General features: G+C 36.0%; 2 protein-coding genes across 9 annotated transcripts in view; one reads left to right on the plus strand and one right to left on the minus strand.

The window, feature by feature from the left end:
* LOC128990672 (prohormone-2-like) overlaps positions 1-21,697 on the minus strand; it is a 164,263-nt gene that overhangs the window by 38,679 nt on the left and 103,887 nt on the right. The window lies entirely within an intron of this gene.
* Positions 1-21,697, plus strand: part of LOC128990669 (zinc finger protein 629-like) — a 94,414-nt gene that overhangs the window by 23,183 nt on the left and 49,534 nt on the right. For 6 of the 8 annotated variants that reach the window (XM_054413170.1, XM_054413174.1, XM_054413173.1 and 3 more), the window contains 2 exons: positions 7,267-8,001; positions 15,229-15,321. In XM_054413170.1, coding sequence (XP_054269145.1) covers positions 7,498-8,001; positions 15,229-15,321 — 597 coding nt within the window. In that variant the 5' untranslated portion in view covers positions 7,267-7,497. The remainder of the gene's footprint in view (positions 1-7,266; positions 8,002-15,228; positions 15,322-21,697) is intronic. The other 2 variants (XM_054413175.1, XM_054413176.1) reach the window with 2 other exon arrangements.

The raw sequence follows: 21,697 nt of genomic DNA on the forward strand, positions 1-21,697 counted from the left end.
GTTTATTCACTCGAATTTACTATTATTACCAACATTTTAAATACAAAAATTAAAACTAAATTCATTGAGACTCGTTAGCAAGAAATTATCCGACAACGTATTATCATTTATCCACGAGAAATGATTTCAAGTACCTTTTTTTTAAAGAATTTTAGGTCTTACGTGACCCACTATTGGGAAGAGTATTGAAACTATTTTTTAACACTTAAGCTACTTAAATTCCTAAAAAACCCTCCCAGACACCAAAGTCCTCAGATAAAAGCCAAACCAATAAGTTGACTAAGCAACGAGCTATTAGCCCCCATCGAGGATACAGTAACGTTGAGCATTTACATAACCTTAGTTTAAACTGCTATCGGAGGCTGAGGGTTGTTATTTACAGCGATCGGTCAGATAGAGTGTGGGTATAGCACGTCGTGAACTCGCATAATCAATGACCATTGTCTCCAGCTCCATCGGACGATCTGAAAAAAGTCGGATTAGATAATTTGTGTATATGGTAATTGAGAGTTTTAAGAATACCAGCACAACGGTAGTAGACGGGCACATGTTTTGGTAGTGGTGTCTTGCGTGTGAGGAGTTATGATCTTCTCTCACTTCATTGCACTAAATGTACTCAATTGCACTTCATGAACAACCTGTAAGCTATTAAGTAGTCAAATCTGGTTCAAATTATATATAATGTCCTGTTAGTATAATTTTTTTTTCAATCATGTAGTGCAGGTTGTTTTACGTCTAACGATATTTTGATAAAATGACTTACTGGTACGCTAAGTAACACTATATTAGAAGAGATGTTAGCTCAGCTGGTAAGGTAAGAGTAAAAACTTCTGTTTAAAGCAGCGGGTTCAAATCCCATCAAAAACTATTTGCTTTTAGCTGTCTTAATACACGGACCTGGAGATTGAAAAGCCATATTTAGCTGTAAGGAAAACTACCAAAAAAAATAAAGATCTCTCAGATGAGCATATCCGTCTCCAAAATCCTCCACGAAAACCATACTTTATCATTTAGGAATGGCTATTTATTTCATAATGCCAGTGATTGAAAAGAAAGTGTAGTAAATTTATAACAAGCCGAATTATGACTAAAATCAGTAAAATCAACTCGTGTATCAATAGGGCGTGTAAACAGTCTACTGTAAAACTAATCATTACACATTATACTCGATAATTTTACAGAAAAATACGATTATTTGTAATAGGTACCTAATTAACTATGTTTATCAACGGAAATATTGTTAATTTTCCAAAAAATTTCACAATTCTTCACTCTCTTCGAAACTTCCAACTCACGTCGCTGAATAGTCAGTCAGTCACGGCCTACGAGTCAGTTGAATGGAAACATTCTAGTCACACTTGACTTCTCGTGCGTGAAGTCTTTCCACCAATGGTGACTCGCCACCGCCATTTTTAATCAGCATTTTAAATTACTGCTAAAAAATCTAGATAACTCCCTAGGGCGTAGATAAGATTGAGGCCAATCTTCCGCGGACCGTCGACGTTGAATCTTATAATCGATGGGTTTCGAAAACGATAGCATTATCAGATAGTGCAGTAGTGCGGTAGTGTGGGGGAAGACGTCACTTGCTAAGTGGACTACGGCACGGTTCAAAGAGGATGTTAAATTTACGCTTTTGACGCGAATGGGTAAAAATAAAATTCCTCCGTGACGAATCAACTCAAGAACAGAGAATTTGAGAGATAGTTTGCGAAAGTGAAGGTGAACCGATTGCATCTATTGACATTGCCGCCATCTTGTTCACCAAGTGCAGCTGGTGCAGTGAGTGCATCTCGATTCGTTCTAATGGACAGATAGTATCGGGCTGGGTCATGAAAAATAGTGCTTTCATCTGTTAACCACGATTGTAAGTGTTACAGTAATCTTTTCATAGCTAATGCTTAGGTAAATATTTTACTTTTGCAGTGTTGTCGATTAGTTTTATTTCTATCTTTGCTTTGAGGAATGGAACGATTTGTTGTTTGTTGTGACATAGGGAACACGTTGTTTTATCAGTGTTTGTCTATGTCGTGTACTATATTGAGGATGTTTTGTTCGTTGTCTTGAAATAGTAAACGTTAATTTATAAACTGAAACTATTCCAAGAAACGTGGTCAAAAGGTCGCTTTTAACTCTACATCTTTATGTATCCGCAGATATAAATGTTTCTAAATCTTTTACAGATTCTGCATAAAAATATGAAACAACGCTTTTCTATAAAGTAAATAGCTAAGGCATATTAGTGCGGTTTATTAATACTCCTGCCAATGAATTATTTTAATGTGTTTGTGAGTAAACATTTCAGTATTTTGGCCCATGTTTCTAAACAAAGCGATAGTTTTCACTGGTAAGACTCCTGTAGTAGTAAGTGGTAATTGGGTCTTTTCTGAGAGCATATACAAATATGCCTACAACTAAAGACAATTAGTAGTTATTGTTAGGTTATTGGCAATATTTTGTTTATAGAAACATTTTTATATCGATAATTTTGTTTAAATCTGATGAATGGCACTTGGAACAAAGTTTAAAAGGAGAGTAATTTTACTTAAAAATTGACAATGGATCAACATTGAAGATTAAATTAACATAAAAATATTAAACTTCCTAAAAGGCTAAAGATTTGAATTTGGCAATCAGGCTTTTAGTTATTTATATTTCAGTATGTAAAATATTTTTATATCACCGAATTTGTATGTCAAAAGTGTCCATTACTAAATTCTATCCCTACCAATGAGAAGGACTCTTGGTCGTATTTTTTATCTCATCGTTAACATTTATATGCGTTTACCAACCAAAATGAATTTAATATATAGTATTATAAAACATGTTGTACATTTATTATGTATTTTTTACAGATTATTAACTAACTAAATTCTTTCATCACTAAAAACACATTAAAACACTCTTATAAACATTGTCAAGCAATATGTTTGTTTACTACAAAACCGACAACACATTTCAGAACAGCAGTAGTCAACTCACTATACGTTGATGCTGTCAAGATGTTAGTTAGACAGTAATGCAATTTTAATGATATCATCTATAAAAATGCGCCTTTCGCTAATGAAGAAAGAATTAAGAAAGAAAATGTCAGGAGGTAATTTATACTGTCAAATTAACACAGTATTTTGTAGTTGCTAGATTTCTAAATGCCATCTAAACTGCATTACAGTATAGATTTTTAACTGTATTTTGCACCTGGACGTGATATTGTGACTTGTGTCTCGTTCTTGATATTTCACTTACTAATTTGTGTTTATAGTTCCCAAAATAAGACAAACCCATTTGGAAATAATATAAAAGGCCTAAGTACAACCAAGTGTTGGGTATTATAGTAAAAATAAATTAAAATTAAAACAAATTATTAAAACAAATTAACAAATTATTTTTTTAAATGACACCAAATATTACTCTAAAGCGTTTCTTATAATTTACTTCTAACTATTGTTTACATTCCCGGAATGAAAGCAGATTTGGGTTCGATCTTGCAAAATATGACCCCAGGGCAGAGTACTATGTATTGCACAAATTTTTAACCCATTATCAAACAATTTCTCAAGGAAGTACCTTTTTGCTTAGTCTATAATTTTATTCAACACATTTAATGAACAAAGTTAAATTTATTTTTTTATTTTCAGTTTGTTAACAATTAACAACAGTATTATTACAACTTACTAAAAGGAATTCAGCACACACACTTTGTGTAAGAAAAGTTTAATTTTTGAATAATGATATTATAAACAACATAAATAGTAATCCTAAAATGGTATGGTTGATAACTCAATTGTTTAATGTAAACCACTATTTCCCATACATTTTACTCAAACATTATTTTACTGTGATTAGCATAAACCACAGAATCATCGTTAATATTAAATTATATACACAAAATGTGTTAAATAGTTTTTGCAACCATCATACTTATTTCCCATCTTTAAGATAGGCATACGTTTGTACACGTTTCCTAACTTGATCAGAGAATGAATCAAATTATAAAACACAGTTGTTCAATGGCAATATCTGTAACGTGCCAGATGTTATACAAATCAAGAGAATGCTAAGATATAGTATTTAACCTAAATTTGTGAATTTTTTAGGTTGGGAAAAATGTGTAGGCCTACACAAAAACATCTCCATTTTTTTAATTTTTTACTCTCCAAAAGTCATGCTGAAATATAATCAATAGAATTTTGTGTTTTTATATGAGACTTTTCATTAGATTGTAACTTAACTTACTTATTTTATTAAGTTTATGTTATTGCATAATACATTTTATTTGGACAAATACATATCTTGAAAGAAAATTATACACGATTTAAAGTAAAATACCGAAACAGTAGTAAGAAATTTTACTTTGTACAATATTAGGATATAAAATTACTCCAACCTAATCCAATTTGTCATTGATATTATTTGTATGTAGCCAATAGTTCGATAACCTCCTAGTCTCTGTAGCCCATAGTTTCCATGCAGCCTAGCCGCCTCCGCTCACTGCAGCAATATTTCAGCCGAGTATGCAACTGATAAAGGGTGCATTTGCTTTGTCTTTATTTATTGTTGCGATACGATCGCGACAACTCGGACACTTGACGCTGGGCTAAACGGAATGTATTAGCGACTCGTGCCGCTATATGGCGGGAAAGCGGCGATAAATGGCGCGAAGTATGTGAGGTACGAGTGGGACTGCGTTGTTTTATGTAAGGTAATTTACCGTTTTAAAAACAATTGTTATTATTTTTTTACACTATTAACAGTTCTAATAGTTTACCTTAATGTAGAGATTATATTTTTAATATAAGTGTATTGTATTTGCACATACAGAAATAATTTGACATTCTAGTAGCACGTTGTTTGGGTTTTTAGCCACACACTATTTGCATTTTTAATAGGAAATAGTTATTTAAATTTGTCGTCATTATGAGTCACAAATAAGCATAAAAGTAACGTGGTGTAATTTATACTGAACACCGAAAAAAAATTTTGAATGACATTCCATTTTATTTTTAAGTTAAATACACCTTTGATTTCCAAATGTTAACATCTAAATTGAGCGGATTTATTGAAACTTTACACCAATTAATTCTTAGACTTTCACAGGAATAGCTAATTTAAATGTAATATATTTTAATAGGGTGAGAATATAAATAGCGATCGGTATGCGATAACTTTTGTAGGAAAAACTTTTAAAACTAATAAAAACATTGAAACAAGAAAATTGACCACCAACACTGAACTTGCAACCTTTTTTACCAACCTAAACACTGTCAAAAGATTTATTTTTTATAAAACTCTAGTTTTGTAGTTTTAAAAATATGTCGACATTCTTATGATAATCAATAAATATTTTTTTAACCACATTGAGTAAATTTAAAACCAAATATTAATTTTACAAAACAAAAAAATAAATTGTATATAAACAAACGCTATATACAAATATTTTATAAATAAAAACTTAAATATTCATCTTACCGTCATACCTGAGGAGAGAGGCCGCTTCTCTGGGCGCAGTTCAGACGTCTGACGTTAGAGCGCGGGGACATCAAAAAACTTCACCCTTTCCCTCAACCCTCTCGCAGTTCGCGACGACTCCGCTAGGTGGTAGCACCAGTCGAGCGAAGAGGAGAGCCGCGCAAGAGAACTCCTGATTTAAAACAAAATAAAATTTATAGAACGCCGGAGAAGAGATAATAGCAGAAAACTACATATGGATTATTTTGTATCTCCTCCACCAAAATATAATTCTCTCATTTACATTCCCCTTTTACAATTTCGCTGAGTGTGCAATTTGTGCTTTTCTGTTTATGATTGCAATAAATGTTTATGTTGACCATACAATATTTTCTGTATAATGTTTTAAGATTGTTGATTCTTGTAAAAGTTACAAGAGGTATACTACCGTTGCGTTGTTAAAAATGACCAACCATGTTTCTAAGCAGATGGGTTTTGTGGATTTTTATTCTAACTATTTGTGGAAATTTGATATTTTCTGTTAGTTTATTGTATGATCCATCTCCAAGTTTGATACTGTGATTTTTGCCATCAAAATGTATTTGGCCCTAGAATGTTATGAGAAATATGAACTATTACTGTAAATCTTTAAGACTGTTTGACCCCTTTTTAGTTATTGTTTTATCATGCTATCATACATTATAATTTTTCAATCGGTCCTTTCAACTGTTACCAAGTGACATTTCTAAATATACTCTAGCATGTGGTTCCTAAACTATCTAATAAATGTCAACTCTAGTCTAGTGTTCCCACAACTATCATGACCAAACATTAGGTAATGTCTCCACTTTAGTTAAGCATGTAATTCTCCATTCCTCTTATGGTACACCTCATAAGACATCCCTTAGAAGTTAATAAGAAACGCGAAAGAAAGTGCAGCAGTGTCCAGTGAGAGGGCGGGGGATAAAAATCGGGGGAGGAAGGGTCGAGCCTATTTTTCATTAGGGTTTTTAACCCTTGGATTCCCCTTCCATATAACGCGACTTTTCCGTCGCGAGCCTAGAAGAGGGGTGGAAAGACGGAGATAGAGGGGGAAAATCTTACGGCGCGCCGTGGAGGGGAGAGACGCCGGCGCAGAAAATTGTAAGGAAAATATCGTGAGCGGGGGTGGAGGGGCGAAAGAGAACGAGAGGGGTTTTTCTAAGAGAGAGCGAGAGAGAAAGAACGGGCGGAGAAGGGCTGCCGTCTCTCCGTCTCTTTCGCAAGTTTCCTTCCCTCACCGCGGGGTAGCAAGACGCCGCCACGACGCGTCCGCGACGCTCAGTCTTGGACGCGCCGCGACCCAACGCGCTTCCTTCCTTTCGTCTTCGTCTTCGACGCATCCCCTCTTTTTTATAATGTGGAATTTTTTTCCCTCGCGCGCCTTCTTCAAACGTCTACGGTTATAAGTCGGAGGGATACCGGCGCTCTTCAGTCGTATGTTGCGTGTCGGCGCTTGAGGAACTTCTCAAGACGCTTCCTTCGGGACTTAGACGATTTTACGTTCGGTCTACAACTCAGGACTTTGAAAAATTTTCGGGATTTTACTACTCGGGACTTGGAATATTTTTGAATCTTCTCACAAGAAATAAACATAACAGTTAGTTGATCAATATACTATTTTACGTACAACAATTGAATTTATTGGAATAGCGGAAATTAAAAAAAAGTTTCTGAACGTTAATAATTTTACAAAAATTTTAAAAATTTTACAATTTAAAATAATTTATGTGTGGTTTCAATTTGATAGAAATTCTAATTGAGATTTGTTGGTTTCAGAGAGCGTGAGCGCCGTCCGTCGGAGTGTGGACAGCCAGACTGTGTAGTGCGCGCTATTGACAATCAGTGCAGTTCCATATGTTCCTATAGACTGTGTGTCCGAACACAGAATCAGTACAAAGCCGGGGAGACTCCCGTAGTTCGCCAGTGTCAGGGACGGCCTCCACCACGATATCCACTCCGTTGGACCTGAGAGCCTCGCCAGGGGAAGACCCCGGAGAGGGCGGTCCCATGTCGGCCGACATACAGCAACCCGTGCTGATCCAGCGGCCGGTCTTCAAGATGAACCCAGCGGCGGACTTCTGGCATCAGGCGCGAGGACCTCCGCCTATCTCGCCGACCGACGGCCACAACAACAACAATAATAACAGTAGTAGCAACAACAATAACAGCATGTCCTCACCGCCGCTGCACCACCAGCAACACTCGCAACTGCTGCAACAGATGCAGCAGCACCAACAACAATACCAGCAACAAGCCCAACAAGCCCAGCAGAACCAACAGAATCAACAGAACCAACAACAACAACAAGCCGCCCAACAACAGAACAACATGCAGCCGCCACCACCGGGTGCCGAGGGGCAGAGTCCTGGGACCCCCAGCATCGCTCCGCCACAGACACCCGAGCCTCCGCAGGACGCCAACCTACATTCGCCCTCTGGCGGACCTTCCAACGCCCTGGCGCTCCTACCAGAGGCCAAGATGATGAACGATAAATTAGCCACCGAATTTCAGGTAATCTAAGTCACTACACTAACTGGGGACAAAAACAGTACTCATCGAAAACATTTCAAACCTCCCCAAAAATGTTTTAGTGGATATGCATGTGTATAAATAATAATATTAGTACATTATTAGGGTGTCACGGTCTTTGCAAAGAGTCAAATATTTTGGTAGATACGAACGTGTTTGACTAAATACCAATACACCGTTAGTTATGTTATTTTGTTAAAAATATTTCTCTTAAATTATTTGTATATTTTTTTTACTTTATAAACTTAATAAATAATATTTTACCGACATTTTTTCCTGAAGGAGTTATAATTACGTGTCAAACCATGTGGTAGTGTAAAAATGTCCTAAGTTTCGCATTTTACATAAATTAATTACATGTTGTGTTTACTTGTTTAAAACAAAAATATATCTTACATAATTAAGATGGTGATTTTCACTAGCCGTATAAATGTGAGTAACTAAATAAAAAAAAAAAAAATTAAAATTAAGACTAAAAGTTAAATTAAAATTTCTATCGGAATAGAAATTTAATTTATAGTTTAATTTGTCCTACTTCAGTAGTTAAATTAGTTTAGACAATATACACTAGATTTGTGTAAAATAATATCAGCCAACAATAATGTAGGTTCTTACGCCACTTGCATCCGATAAACGAATTATCCTAAAAATAGTTAAATCCGTGCATTCTTTAAAACAGAATTTATTTCGTAACAATCCTTGACAAGAACGGTCATATTATTTACGTAAAAATCACTGCTTTTGATTCTCTTAAAAAAAATTATCGTTCACGGTAATCATACGAAAATAAAGTCTATCATACTTGTTACGCTTTATCATCCCCGTAATTAAGCTAACTATTGTTTTTATTAAATTATTCAATAGGTTTTTCCGTTTATTTTTATGACACTATCTCGTATCTCAAGTAACCGCGATAAGCGGAAGGGTTCGGTGCATTTCGCGGGCCCGTCGGCTCCTGTTCCCGGGGCTTTGGGGGTGCAAGCCCGCCAAAAACTCGCCCCGCCGGCCCTAATAAAATCCAACTGACACATGAAACTTGTTAATAAACATTATACTGCAACGGCATCTTTTAAAATAGCTTATATCGCAATCACAATAATTCGTATTATTACTTTTTTGTAGTTTACGTTACTTACAGTTTTATATAATTAAAAGCAACAAAATAAAATTATTTACAGTACATTATTTAAAAATTAGGTAAAATGGGTCCTTTTGCTGGATTAATTTTAGTTATGTAATCATATAATTTACCTAAAGCTATTTGTATTTAGTCATCAGCTAGAGTTTACATAATATTTAGTATTTGTTTAAGGGTATACTTTGTAATATGGTTGCCATGAGGTTGATTTATTATGGTTTGCAAGATTAAGATTTGTCAGTATGAGAAAATATTTTGTTGTTTGAGAAATGTTTAGTTATTTGGTATGGAATAATCTTGTATTACAAGAATGTATTTAACGTTTTTCAGGGCTATTCTTCACTACAGTGATGCCAAGGAAAATTTGTAGCATGGTTTTCAGTTATAAGAAATATCGTCAAAATCACCAGAAGAAGAATTATTTTCTTTCTAAAAAGGAAACAAAAAAAACATTAAAAAATCTAGCACTTTGTACAAACTACGGCTTTGTACTCTAAAAAAATCCTACTGAAAATATTTTACCTATGACAAATTGTCGTTAAAAATAAACTGTCTGTAAGCATGGCTGGGAATTTAAACTACCACTTTAGTAGAGAATATAATACAAAATAAAAAATAAACTGTCTTTAGTAACCAAGTATGATTGTTTGCAATCAAAATCTTTAAAAAATAAGTTACTTAACTACTTCTTCTTATTTTAAAAATTGCAAATACTGACCATAATGTACCATCAAATTTGTTCATAAATAATCTACAACATAAATAATTACCAAAGTGTTACGGTGATTTTTATTTAACTTTGACAAGTAAAGTTACGCTAGGCTAACTAAGAAAGATAATTACTGTTAAAGTACGCGTTAAACACAAACTTAACACAACCGGGAGGAAGCAAATTTATAAATAATAAGTTAACCTTTAAAAAATGTTTTTCTTGAAATTTTCTGGCGATGTTCTGTTATTTTTTACACCCTATTCACCGATTTGTCAAATAAATTTGTCCTTAAGAACGCAATATTCATAAACCATAGAGAAAAAACAATTACACATTTTGATAGTAAGAACATGCATTAGAAATTGTTTTAGAGTAATATCCCTTCAAACGAATAAAAGGTATTTTAGTATATATAAATTATTATTAAATTACTCAAGTGTTTTTACTAGTAGGAAATGTTTAATTTGTCTTTGGTAAAAAACTAAAACTATTTTGTTGAGTCTAAATGATATTTTAAAAGACCACAAACAATTTAAGCGTTTTTTAAATAATTACATTTCCAGCATTTTTCTTCAACCCAATGTAACGAATAAAAAATTTATGAACTAAACTTTAACTGCATACAATTGTCTAAATATTCAACAGCCCCTCATCTGCATAAGTTAAATGTTTATCAAACACTAACAAATAACACAATTTAATTTCAGGAGTTTTTTAGCGCTGTGAAATAAAAACAATTATTCAAGTGTTTCCCAGCAATACAAATAACACAACCGACTCTAAGAATTTTTAACAAACCAACAGAACATTTCCCCATTTTTTAAATACTTCAAAAAACAAAAGAGAAATTCTTTTAAAAGCCAGATAAACTGTGAGGAACACAATTAAGACAGCTGACCACAAATATTTGCCTTTTTTGTCGGCCGGTGTTGGGGAAAGGTTCGTTAAAAATACGGAAGCGTGCCACCCCCCCCCTCCCCCCATTGACACCGAAGCGCCGTTTAGCGCCGTTTTTTACCTCAGAGGTTTTTAAAGCCGCTCACACACTCCCCAATCTGTTCCCACGGCTAACTTTTAATTGACTTAATTTTTATTCTGTTACACGTTGTTTACTAACTTCCTCTGATCCCTTTAACTTTTAACACTTTTATTTTCGCGTCAATAATCGTTTTAAAATGTTTCTGGTTTTGTTTTTTAGAGTGTGGCGAGTTTTTAATGAATTTATATGAGTTTTAAGCTTTTTTACAGTATCCGCACTGAAATGTAAAGTGGTGTTGGTTTTGATTCGAGGAGTTTGATTCACTCTTCTGTTGCCTTCGCGTATTCTCTGGTAAAATATTTTTGTAGAGTAATTCTTTTGACCACAAATACAGTACAGATGTAGCTTGAATATATAATTTTACAAAAATTATTAACGTTTTAACATTTTCTACATTACAAGTAACAAACTGTAAACAGGGTTTAACTTGACATATTCAGTGTATACACTTTAGCAAATTAATTTGCCCAAACGATCAACACAACTTTCACATAAAGGCACGCCCTTTGTACTACAGAATATGAACCCTGACCATAGAATGGTCTAGTGTAGGGAGGGGGGGGGTCTGATGTTTGGTCATTCTAAGGGTGGGGGGCGATGTACTGGTCTACTAAAGGTCTAGCATCCAATACGGATCAATACCATCAACACTTCTAGCTTCCAGCATCATGCACAACTGACCATGGTAGGCTCCCCTTTAACGTCCATGGTATAGTAGACCTGCGGCATTGGAATTGCTGTTTGTGCAAATGAGGGGAAAAGCCTTTTTTACAAAAATAAACACTAATTTCGTGTGATCCAAACTATCTTTAATATGGAGTTAAACTTAAAAGTAAAAATAAATTTAATAAATTACATATTTTACAAGAAAAATTATATAAATTAATTTTGAGCTTTAAAACGAATGAAAGCTTTCTTAAAAACAACAAAGAAATTTTATTGTAAAAGATAGTTTTAAAAAAATACAATTTTCTTAAAAGGCTCATATAAATTACCCAAATGCCCCTAAGCTCAGTCACTAATTGCACATAATCCAATATCCGAAAAGTAAATAAAAAAACGTCTTATATACGTTTTAAGTGTTATAAGACGTTTCTTTTATTTACTTTCCGTAAATTTAATAACTCGTACAACGCTGATCAATAAGTTATCATCTAATACCAAAAGGCAATAAATAGGCAAATTACTTAAATCCATTCTAGGTCCTTTACAAGAATTGTTAAGAAATTTACAAATCATAAAAAATATTGAAAGTCAAATTTAAGAGAAATGTCTAAAACATATTTCTACTGTAGCGACAATACTTAGTGTCTCACGAGGAAAACCGTTGAATCAGTTCCACAATCGAATAACAACAAAATACTTATTTCACCCACTTCCAATCAGTCTCAAGTTAGAAAGAAACTAGTAACATTGGCCTTATCAAGGGATAGTAATTTCAGCAGTCCTATTTACAACCAAAACCGCAAATTTACCTATTTCTGCGCTCTATCCCAAGTGTTATTCATAGTTGAACCCTCTCATTTGCTCACCCTTATAGCCAGTGCCTAGTCCAGTAGTACACAATGGAGATTGGTTGGGCGAAATTCTGTGTTGGTATTAGCATAGTACAAGCTCTGCACACATCTGTTCCCCCACTTTCTGGTTGTCTGGAAAAAATGTTTATATTGAGTTTCAATTAAATATGCTTAACACGTACAAATTTTAATTTATCACCAGAATTAAAATTTGAACTTAACATTGGTTGGTGTACAAATACCCTCTATAAACAACACATTAGTTTTATACAGGGTGTCCATAAAAAACGTTTCTGGACTTTGAGAGACTAATCCTCATACTAAAAGGAATAAACAAGTTTATGTGAAGGTATGTCCGAAAATGTATATTTACCCAGATATCCGCCATTTTGTTTTTTATGCAAAAATATATTTATCTGTGAAGTTTTTCATTCGATGATTATTAAATTTGGTAAGTATGTTAACATACACAAGACCTATTATAGAAAAAACAATAAAGTTGGTCTGATTGTAAATTTCAAAATGGCGGCAGTTTGAATTTCTATAACTTAAATAACTCAAAAACGGCTAATTCTATGACAAAATGTCAATATAACTTTTTTTTGAATTTTTGATTCCCTATAAACTAAAAAACTTTGTATTTCAGTTATTTGTCGCCTGATTTTTATGGACACCCTGTATATATATATAAACACTCGAAAACGTCTAATTTTTTTTTGTAAGTAAATCAAAGTATTTATTTTTTATCCACTCAAAATGAATCAAAGATTATCAAGGATCTTTCAAAATATGTATAATAATAAACTTGTTTCAACATTTTGAGCAATTCAATTAACATTTGCTATGTCCATCGATGTATGGCTATGTCTTAATTTTAAAAACTATTTATTTTTTCCGTTTTTACAATCATAAATTTGCCCTGTTATGTAAATTATATCCGTTAGCGTTTCAACAATGGTTTGTGTATTTGTTTTATTTTATATTGGAAAATTAAAATACTATCAATATCCCACCAAACTTCCCAACCATTACATTAATTGCTCTATTTTACAGTTAGATTTCCTAACCCAATGTAACATCCCCTAACACACATAGGCACAATTTAAACAATATTTTTTATTGTGTCCAATGAGTTATTAAAAACTTATCTTACAGCATATGTGTACTCTTAATTCACACTTTTAAATAAAAGTTCATTATACATATTTACATAGTGTATACACCCCCTCCTACTTAGTTGCTTTGATCAATTATTCCCCCACTATCGAACCTGCCTTTACATTTGTCGTCTGACATTAGATATAATATTCGCTTTGTTTAGACCAGGGGAAGTATTTTTCCGTGCGACTGGAGAAAGAATGTCGGTGGCGCTTGCGCCTAGGGGTTGGCCCGCGCCCCCACGCCTCGTCAGGCGCCCCCAGCGTTAGTCCCGCCGCATCCAGCGCCCTGGTACAACCCTGTAACTCTTTTAGGCTCAACAAATCAAAAATTTGTTTTAATATGTCACATTAGGGTTATTGGGAATTAAAAATAGTTTGAATGAATCAAAATGCTCGACACCTGAATGCTTGTATTTATTTTGGTCAAATAAGTAACCTACCAGTTTTTATCTTGCTAAATGTTTTCAATTTAGTAACTGATAAAGGCAATAAGGAATTCCAAAGTCCAAATACGTTAAATAATATCAAGGGAATATTTGGTATTTTAAACGTAACATGTATTTTTTCCAGCATAATGGGTGGTTAGTTGTTAAAACCAAGTTTGATAACAAATACAGCACAAAAAATGCCTTTTAAATAATAATCATTAAAAATCCTTTAGGACTTTCAGACATGAATAATCTAAATCACTATTAATTTAAGTGATGTAAAACCCATTGATTATAAAGACATACAACAACAAATATACTCATGTAAATCAATTATACTAAAGTTAAAAAATATTATCAAAATATTTAGGCCCATCATTTAAAAATCACATAATAAACTTTACAATCAATCAAAATATATCCTACGGTCTTGGTAAAAACATGGTTAACTTAACTATCAACATGTTTTATATAATCTGTATAGTAGCATTCATCTAACCAAAAGCGACAGTGACCTATACAGTGTATATGTATAACGTCTTATACTTATCTCAGTGCTAAATCGATATATCACGTTCACTGTCAAATACATATATCACACTACAACAGTCGATTCAGCCAAGTCTAAACTTCCACTAAATTAAAAACTGAAATATTATAACTATACCATTCTCTTTGAAGTTTAATACTAATAAACTTAAACATTTTAAACATATTTTAGTCAATTTAAACTTTTTTTATAAAGGTAAACACTTGTACCTATTTATTTTCTCAAAACTATTTAATTTTAATCATCAATAACATTATTAAAATGATACAGTTACTGCAAGGATGTACAGGTAAAATTTATTACAAAATTGTATGTATTTTGTACAGACCAGGGGTTGAAGATTTGTACTGTATGGTGTTTTATTGAGCTAACCATGATAATTTTCACGTTGGCACACCAGGAAATAGTGTGATATGTAACAATATGTTCTTTACTTTAACAGACCAGAATGACAATGTTGTATTTACTACTATTAGGCTATGGTTTCCAATGCATAAGGACAACATCAGAAGAACACTATGGTACTGCCACTCCACAAGGTTTATGGTACCGATGGCAACAATGGTTTTATTCACTCCATCAAACCAGGATAACACCATTATAATAAGATGTTATGGTATTATAAAATGGTACTAACCATGGTGTTTTTCACGCTTCCGGACCAGAACCGACCCAATAGCGCCATAAGCGACCGAACACTAGAAGAATGTTGGTCTACCCTCCAACGAGTGAGTCAAACTTGGAATCTTCTAAGTGGCGTAGAGTATCTTTCCATCCCATTATTTCGCATGAGCTTGGCTTTTCATTTTTTCAGTTTCCTCGGACTAATGTTTATTTATTTTTTGCTGAGTATTGTGTGTACCTTGACTATATATTTTCAGATGAAAGAGTTTAAACAGTTTGATATCATTGTCAATTATGGAGATATTTTGAGGTTGAGAACTTAGCCTATTAAAGAGGCAAGGAAATAACAAGGATTCGAAATAACAATGAATTAATATGTTTAATTAATCAACTACCGAATACTATCAAGTGAGTCACTTAACAAATTAATCAGAGTCATGCGGTTCTCAAACCCAAGAATATTTAGATAACAGCTATCTTAAGGCGTTCAAGATTCCTTAAAAGTTTGAATTTGAATGCCGTTTCATTTTTAAGGTTATTGATTTACTTCCAAGCATGTATAAGAATGAGATTGATTGTTGTTTTTGTGATTTTCATTTTTCCTTTAATGTATGCATGTAAAGAAAAATAGCGATTTACTTCAAAGGACAGAATGTATATTAACAATAACCATATTTGTCATTTGAATATGCTGTAATATAAGCTACAGAGATAAGATACAAGTTACCAGATTTGGCTTTAGTCATCCTTAGAATGCTACAAAACCCACAAAGCAAACAAAACAGTCACTGCAGGACCGTAAATTATAATGTAGTCTAAATGTTGGATTTTAAACGAGGTATTCAGAGCCTAGTATGTGTACGTTACGAGGGCTATTGCAATTACTGGCGATTTACAGCCTAATATTCCCATGACGAATGGAAGTAGTTGCGCAAAAAGAGAACCGATGGATCAGATAGGGGAGACCGGTCTGCGAATTACCATACTGCATCGTCAGTGCACTTGCCATCCTCTAGCCTAGTGCATCCTACACTGTCCCACTATACTGCATCACCAGTACACTTGCCATCCTCTAGCCTAGTGCATCCTACACTGTCCCACCATACTGCATCACCAGTGCACTTGCCATCCTCAAGCCTAGTGCATCCTACACTGTCCCACCATACTGCATCACCAGTGCACTTGCCATCCTCAAGCCTAGTGCATCCTACACTGTCCCACCATACTGCATCACCAGTGCACTTGCCATCCTCTAGCCTACTGCATCCTACACTGTCCCAACATACTGCATTGCCAGTGTACTTGCCATCCTCTAGCCTAGTGCATCCTACAGTGTCCCATCATACTGCATCGCCAGTGCACTTGCCATCCTCTAGCCTAGTGCATCCTACACTGTCCCACCATACTGCATCACCAGTGCACTTGCCATCCTCTAGCCTAGTGCATCCTACACTTTCCCACCATACTGCATCACCAGTGCACTTGCCATCCTCTAGCCTAGTGCATCCTACACTGTCCCACCATACTGCATCACCAGTGCACTTGCCATCCTCTAGCCTAGTGCATCATACACTGTCCCACTATACTGCATCACCAGTACACTTGCCATCCTCTAGCCTAGTGCATCCTACAATGTCTCACCACATTGCATCGCCAGTACACTTGCCATCCTCTAGCCTAGTGCATCCTACAATGACCCAACATACTGCATCACCAGTGCACTTGCCATCCTCTAGCCTAGTGCATCCTACACTGTCCCACCATACTGCATCACCAGTGCACTTGCCATCCTCTAGCCTAGTGCATCCTACACTGTCCCACCATACTGCATCACCAGTACACTTGCCATCCTCTAGCCTAGTGCATCCTACACTGTCCTACCATACTGCATCACCAGTACACTTGCCATCCTCTAGCCTAGTGCATCCTACACTGTCCCACCATACTGCATCACCAGTGCACTTGCCATCCTCTAGCCTAGTGCATCCTACACTGTCCCACCATACTGCATCACCAGTGCACTTGCCATCCTATAGCCTAGTGCATCCTACACTGTCCCACCATACTGCATCACCAGTGCACTTGCCATCCTCTAGCATAGTGCATCCTACACTGTCCCACCATACTGCATCGCCAGTGCACTTGCCATCCTCTAGCCTAGTGCATCCAACACTATCCCACCATACTGCATCACCAGTGCACTTTCCATGCTCTAGCCTAGTGCATCCTACACTGTCCCACCATACTGCATCACCAGTGCACTTGCCATCATCTAGCCTAGTGCATCCTACACTGTCCCACCATACTGCATCGCCAGTGCACTTGCCATCCTCTAGCCTAGTGCATCCTATACTGCCCCACCATGCTGCATTACCAGTGCACTTGCAATCCTCTAGCCTAGTGCATCCTACACTGTCCCACCATGCTGCATCACCAGTGCACTTGCAATCCTCTAGCCTAGTGCATCATACACTGTCCCACCATACTGCATCACCAGTGCACTTGCCATCCTCTAGCCTAGTGCATCCTACACTGTCCCACCATACTGCATCGCCAGTGCACTTGCCATCCTCTAGCCTAGTGCATCCAACACTGTCCCACCATACTGCATCGCCAGTGCACTTGCCATCCTCTAGCCTAGTGCATCCTACACTGTCCCACCATACTGCATCGCCAGTTCACTTGCCATCCTCTAGCCTAGTGCATCCTACACTGTCCCACCATACTGCATCGCCAGTGCACTTGCCATCCTCTAGCCTAGTGCATCCTACACTGTCCCACCATACTGCATCACCAGTTCACTTGCCATCCTCTAGCCTAGTGCATCCTACACTGTCCCACCATACTGCATCGCCAGTGCACTTGCCATCCTCTAGCCTAGTGCATCCTACACTGTCCCACTATACTGCATCACCAGAACACTTGCCATCCTCTAGCCTAGTGCATCCTACACTGTCCCACTATACTGCATCACCAGTACACTTGCCATCCTCTAGCCTAGTGCATCCTACACTGCCCCACTATACTGCCACCAGTGCACTTGCCATCCTCTAGCCTAGTGCATCCTACACTGTCCACCATACTGCATCACCAGTGCACTTGCCATCCTCTAGCCTAGTGCATCCTACACTGTCCCACCATACTGCATCACCAGTGCACTTGCCATCCTCTAGCCTAGTGCATCCTACACTGTCCCACCATACTGCATCACCAGTGCACTTGCCATCCTCTAGCCTAGTGCATCCTACACTGTCCCACCATACTGCATCACCAGTACACTTGCCATCCTCTAGCCTAGTGCATCCTACACTGTCCCACCATACTGCATCACCAGTGTACATGCCATCCTCTAGCCTAGTGCATCCTACACTGTCCCACCATACTGCATCACCAGTGCACTTGCCATCCTCTAGCCTAGTGCATCCTACACTGTCCCACCATACTGCATCACCAGTGCACTTGCCATCCTCTAGCCTAGTGCATCCTACACTGTCCCACCATACTGCATCGTCAAACACCTTACTGCACCTCATTGAACTGTACTGTATAATCCGTTTCTTGGTTAGTTATTTTCATAAGGAACACGCCACACGTATTTTAGCAGTTATTTAATTTAATTCAATATCAAATTTTAAAAATTTTATCATTTTTAGTAAAATTAGCGGCCTAAAATTACCTTTATTGAATTAACTCGCAATATAATTTCAAAAATGATATTTTCTACAGACAATAACATTACTCAGCCAAAACGTCAAGATTAATTTTCAAAATATTCACTCAATAATGACTATTCAACAGTCCAAAGTACCTCAACGTCTAAAAACAACAAATTACTCTACAAATAAAACGAGAGCTTACCAAGGGACAAATCCAATCCATGTCGTAATTGCAAACGAATTAACGGAGGACTCACCTTCAGTCGGCAATCTCCCACTTTAACGTTCCGGAAATAGATTTTCACACTTTTTTAAATTGAAACGGGATATGAAGGGGTCCTGCGCCCCAGGCCGTAATTGTGCTCCACCTGAGACAAAAAACGGATGAGCCGTTTAAACAATCGGGTCTAGAGGATACCGTTTTGTTTTTTGTCAGCCGAGTGATATGCATTTGATGAATACATTAGCGTAAGGGTCTTTTGGCTATTTGTTTCCCACGGGGTGTTGGTGATGGGTGTCCGTTGCTCTTCTCAACATCTTTTTGGTAGCTCTTAATGAGGTTGTTGGAGCAAACCACGCTAAAAATACCTTGGGAGTTAATTGTACACGCAAATAAATAAACAACTACCAAAAGGATGAAAAATTTAAGGTTTTCTTCCTCTTTGACTGTCAATATTGTCAAACAAATAATTTATACCTCAATTCCCCTTTCTTAGACGAAAGTTAATTTCACTCAGAACTCGTTTATAAATGAACAGCTGTGGAGTGCAGTTTGAGTGCATCATGAGACCCGGAACCCGTCTCAGCTGATAACAGATAACCTCAGTGATAAGAAGTATCACCCCGCGTCACCCGGCACTCATCTCTAATCCTCTCAATATCGCTTTATATTGGGAAAGCATTTTTGTCTAATAAACTTGATTATGCCTTTAGTTTACATTTGTAATATAACGGTGTTTTTCAAGTTAGCAGGTGCAAAGTCTTGTAATTTTACATTGCAAATGTTACAGTTTTAAGTAGGCCTATTGTGCAATACATCGATGAACTAGATACGTACAGGGCTAACCCTAAAGGCTTTGGAAAATATTGAATTTCTCGAAAAGAATTATGACCTTAGGGATCAATCTGAAACGAGTTGATGCCTTGTAATATTGTTTATGCACAAACTTACGAAAGAATTTAAGAAGAAACGGATTTTAAAGTCTTTGAAGAATGGAATCGAATTGCGTTGCCAGTTTTACTAATTATTTACGTACCGAAATTAATTATTGTATTTTAAGTATATTTTTCTTTACTGAGAATGTTCCCATTTGTTGAATAGCCTCTATCTGTATATAATAGCTTTCGGTGTGCGAGATTAGTTTTTAGGGTTCACCACATGATGTGGTAAATCTCATGTGGTGATTAATAATATTTGAACCCGTGTCTCTAGGAGAGAAGTCCAGCGCTTCACCAACATACAGCCTTATCATTTAGTTCTTATCAAGTCGCCATTGGCCACCTTGTAAGCCCTTTATTTTTAACCGTATGGTTCTACTTACATGTAATTCAGGATAATTTCGCACCTTCAACAAATATAAAGGCGAATTCATAAATAATACATCAAACTATAATTTTAGAAACAGCCAAATGAGTGTAACCCTTGAGACAATGAAATCATACAAATTGGCCACTCAAACCTCCATTACAGTAATTCCAACTTCAAAAACAACTCGTTCACTCACACCTTTTCGCGCTATCAACCCACAACCCTGTAATCTCGTCGTAGTTTGTTGATGGTTGAAAATTCAGTTCTCGTATTTCCGTTACGAAGTTCAGAAGGCGTTATGAAGCCAAATTACAGACGTATAATGGCGATAGTATTGTGTATACGGCGGTGATGCCTGGCGGTAACGCAAGGGTTCGTGTTCCTTCCCATCTTCTGCCTAACTTGTCGCCGATCTCGTAAATACTGAATAACAAATAGCTAAACTTGGACTAAAACCGTAATAAAATGGGAACAAAACGAACATAATTATTGCCTTTTGCCTGACAATTCGTTTTGGAATGATCGTAAAATGATCGAACGTGTGGTCTTTGAAATCTTATTTATGTTCGGCGACTTCGACTCTGGGCTTGTATAAATTACTTGAGGTTTAGAGGGTTTAATTTTAGTACTGGTTTGGTTGTTTGTATTACTTTTCTGATGGAATGTAAAAGTAATTTTTATCATAATAACATTTGACCTGAACACAATTTTTATTTATGTTTCCGATTCATGGACTTGTTTATGATAATTGCTAGATAATTTCATATTTTAAAATTCGATTTTTTTTAAATTTTTATGTAAGTTATTTTTCATAATCTGTTGGTATTCAATCCTAAATTAGTTTTACTACGGTATTTTTTTTATTGTCTACGCCGGTGGCACCTTTAGAAGAGATGAGAGTGTGTGTTATTCAAACTATTTTTTTCTGAAAAGCCAAGCCAGTATGAAGCTTTTAATAATTCCCCTCCCTAGTTTTTCAAATGAAAACTTTATCAACTATTTTTCAAAGTGTTTGTTATACATAGATACTGCAGTTTTTAGGAGTTTAAATTAAAATAGTAACTTTCCCATCATCCACTAAAATTGAGTGATAAAATCAAACACAAAAATCACCAACAAATGACTGTACCTACTTAAGAACTATTGTTTAAATATTTTACGCCACACTACATTATTTTGACGAACTTCCCACGCAAGTATTTAGTCCAGAAAACAGCTGTTTGTCGCCAGCTTATTCAAATGGGGTTTGATTGCGTACTACTGTGCTGCAATGAGTTTTACCGGACACCAATCAGCTGATTGTACTGTATTTAGTATTTAGGTGGC

This window comes from Macrosteles quadrilineatus, unplaced genomic scaffold, assembly GCF_028750875.1.
Source record: "Macrosteles quadrilineatus isolate MER2022 unplaced genomic scaffold, UCM_ALF_1.0 Scaffold_3__2_contigs__length_128488019, whole genome shotgun sequence".
Taxonomy (NCBI): Eukaryota; Metazoa; Arthropoda; class Insecta; order Hemiptera; family Cicadellidae; genus Macrosteles; species Macrosteles quadrilineatus.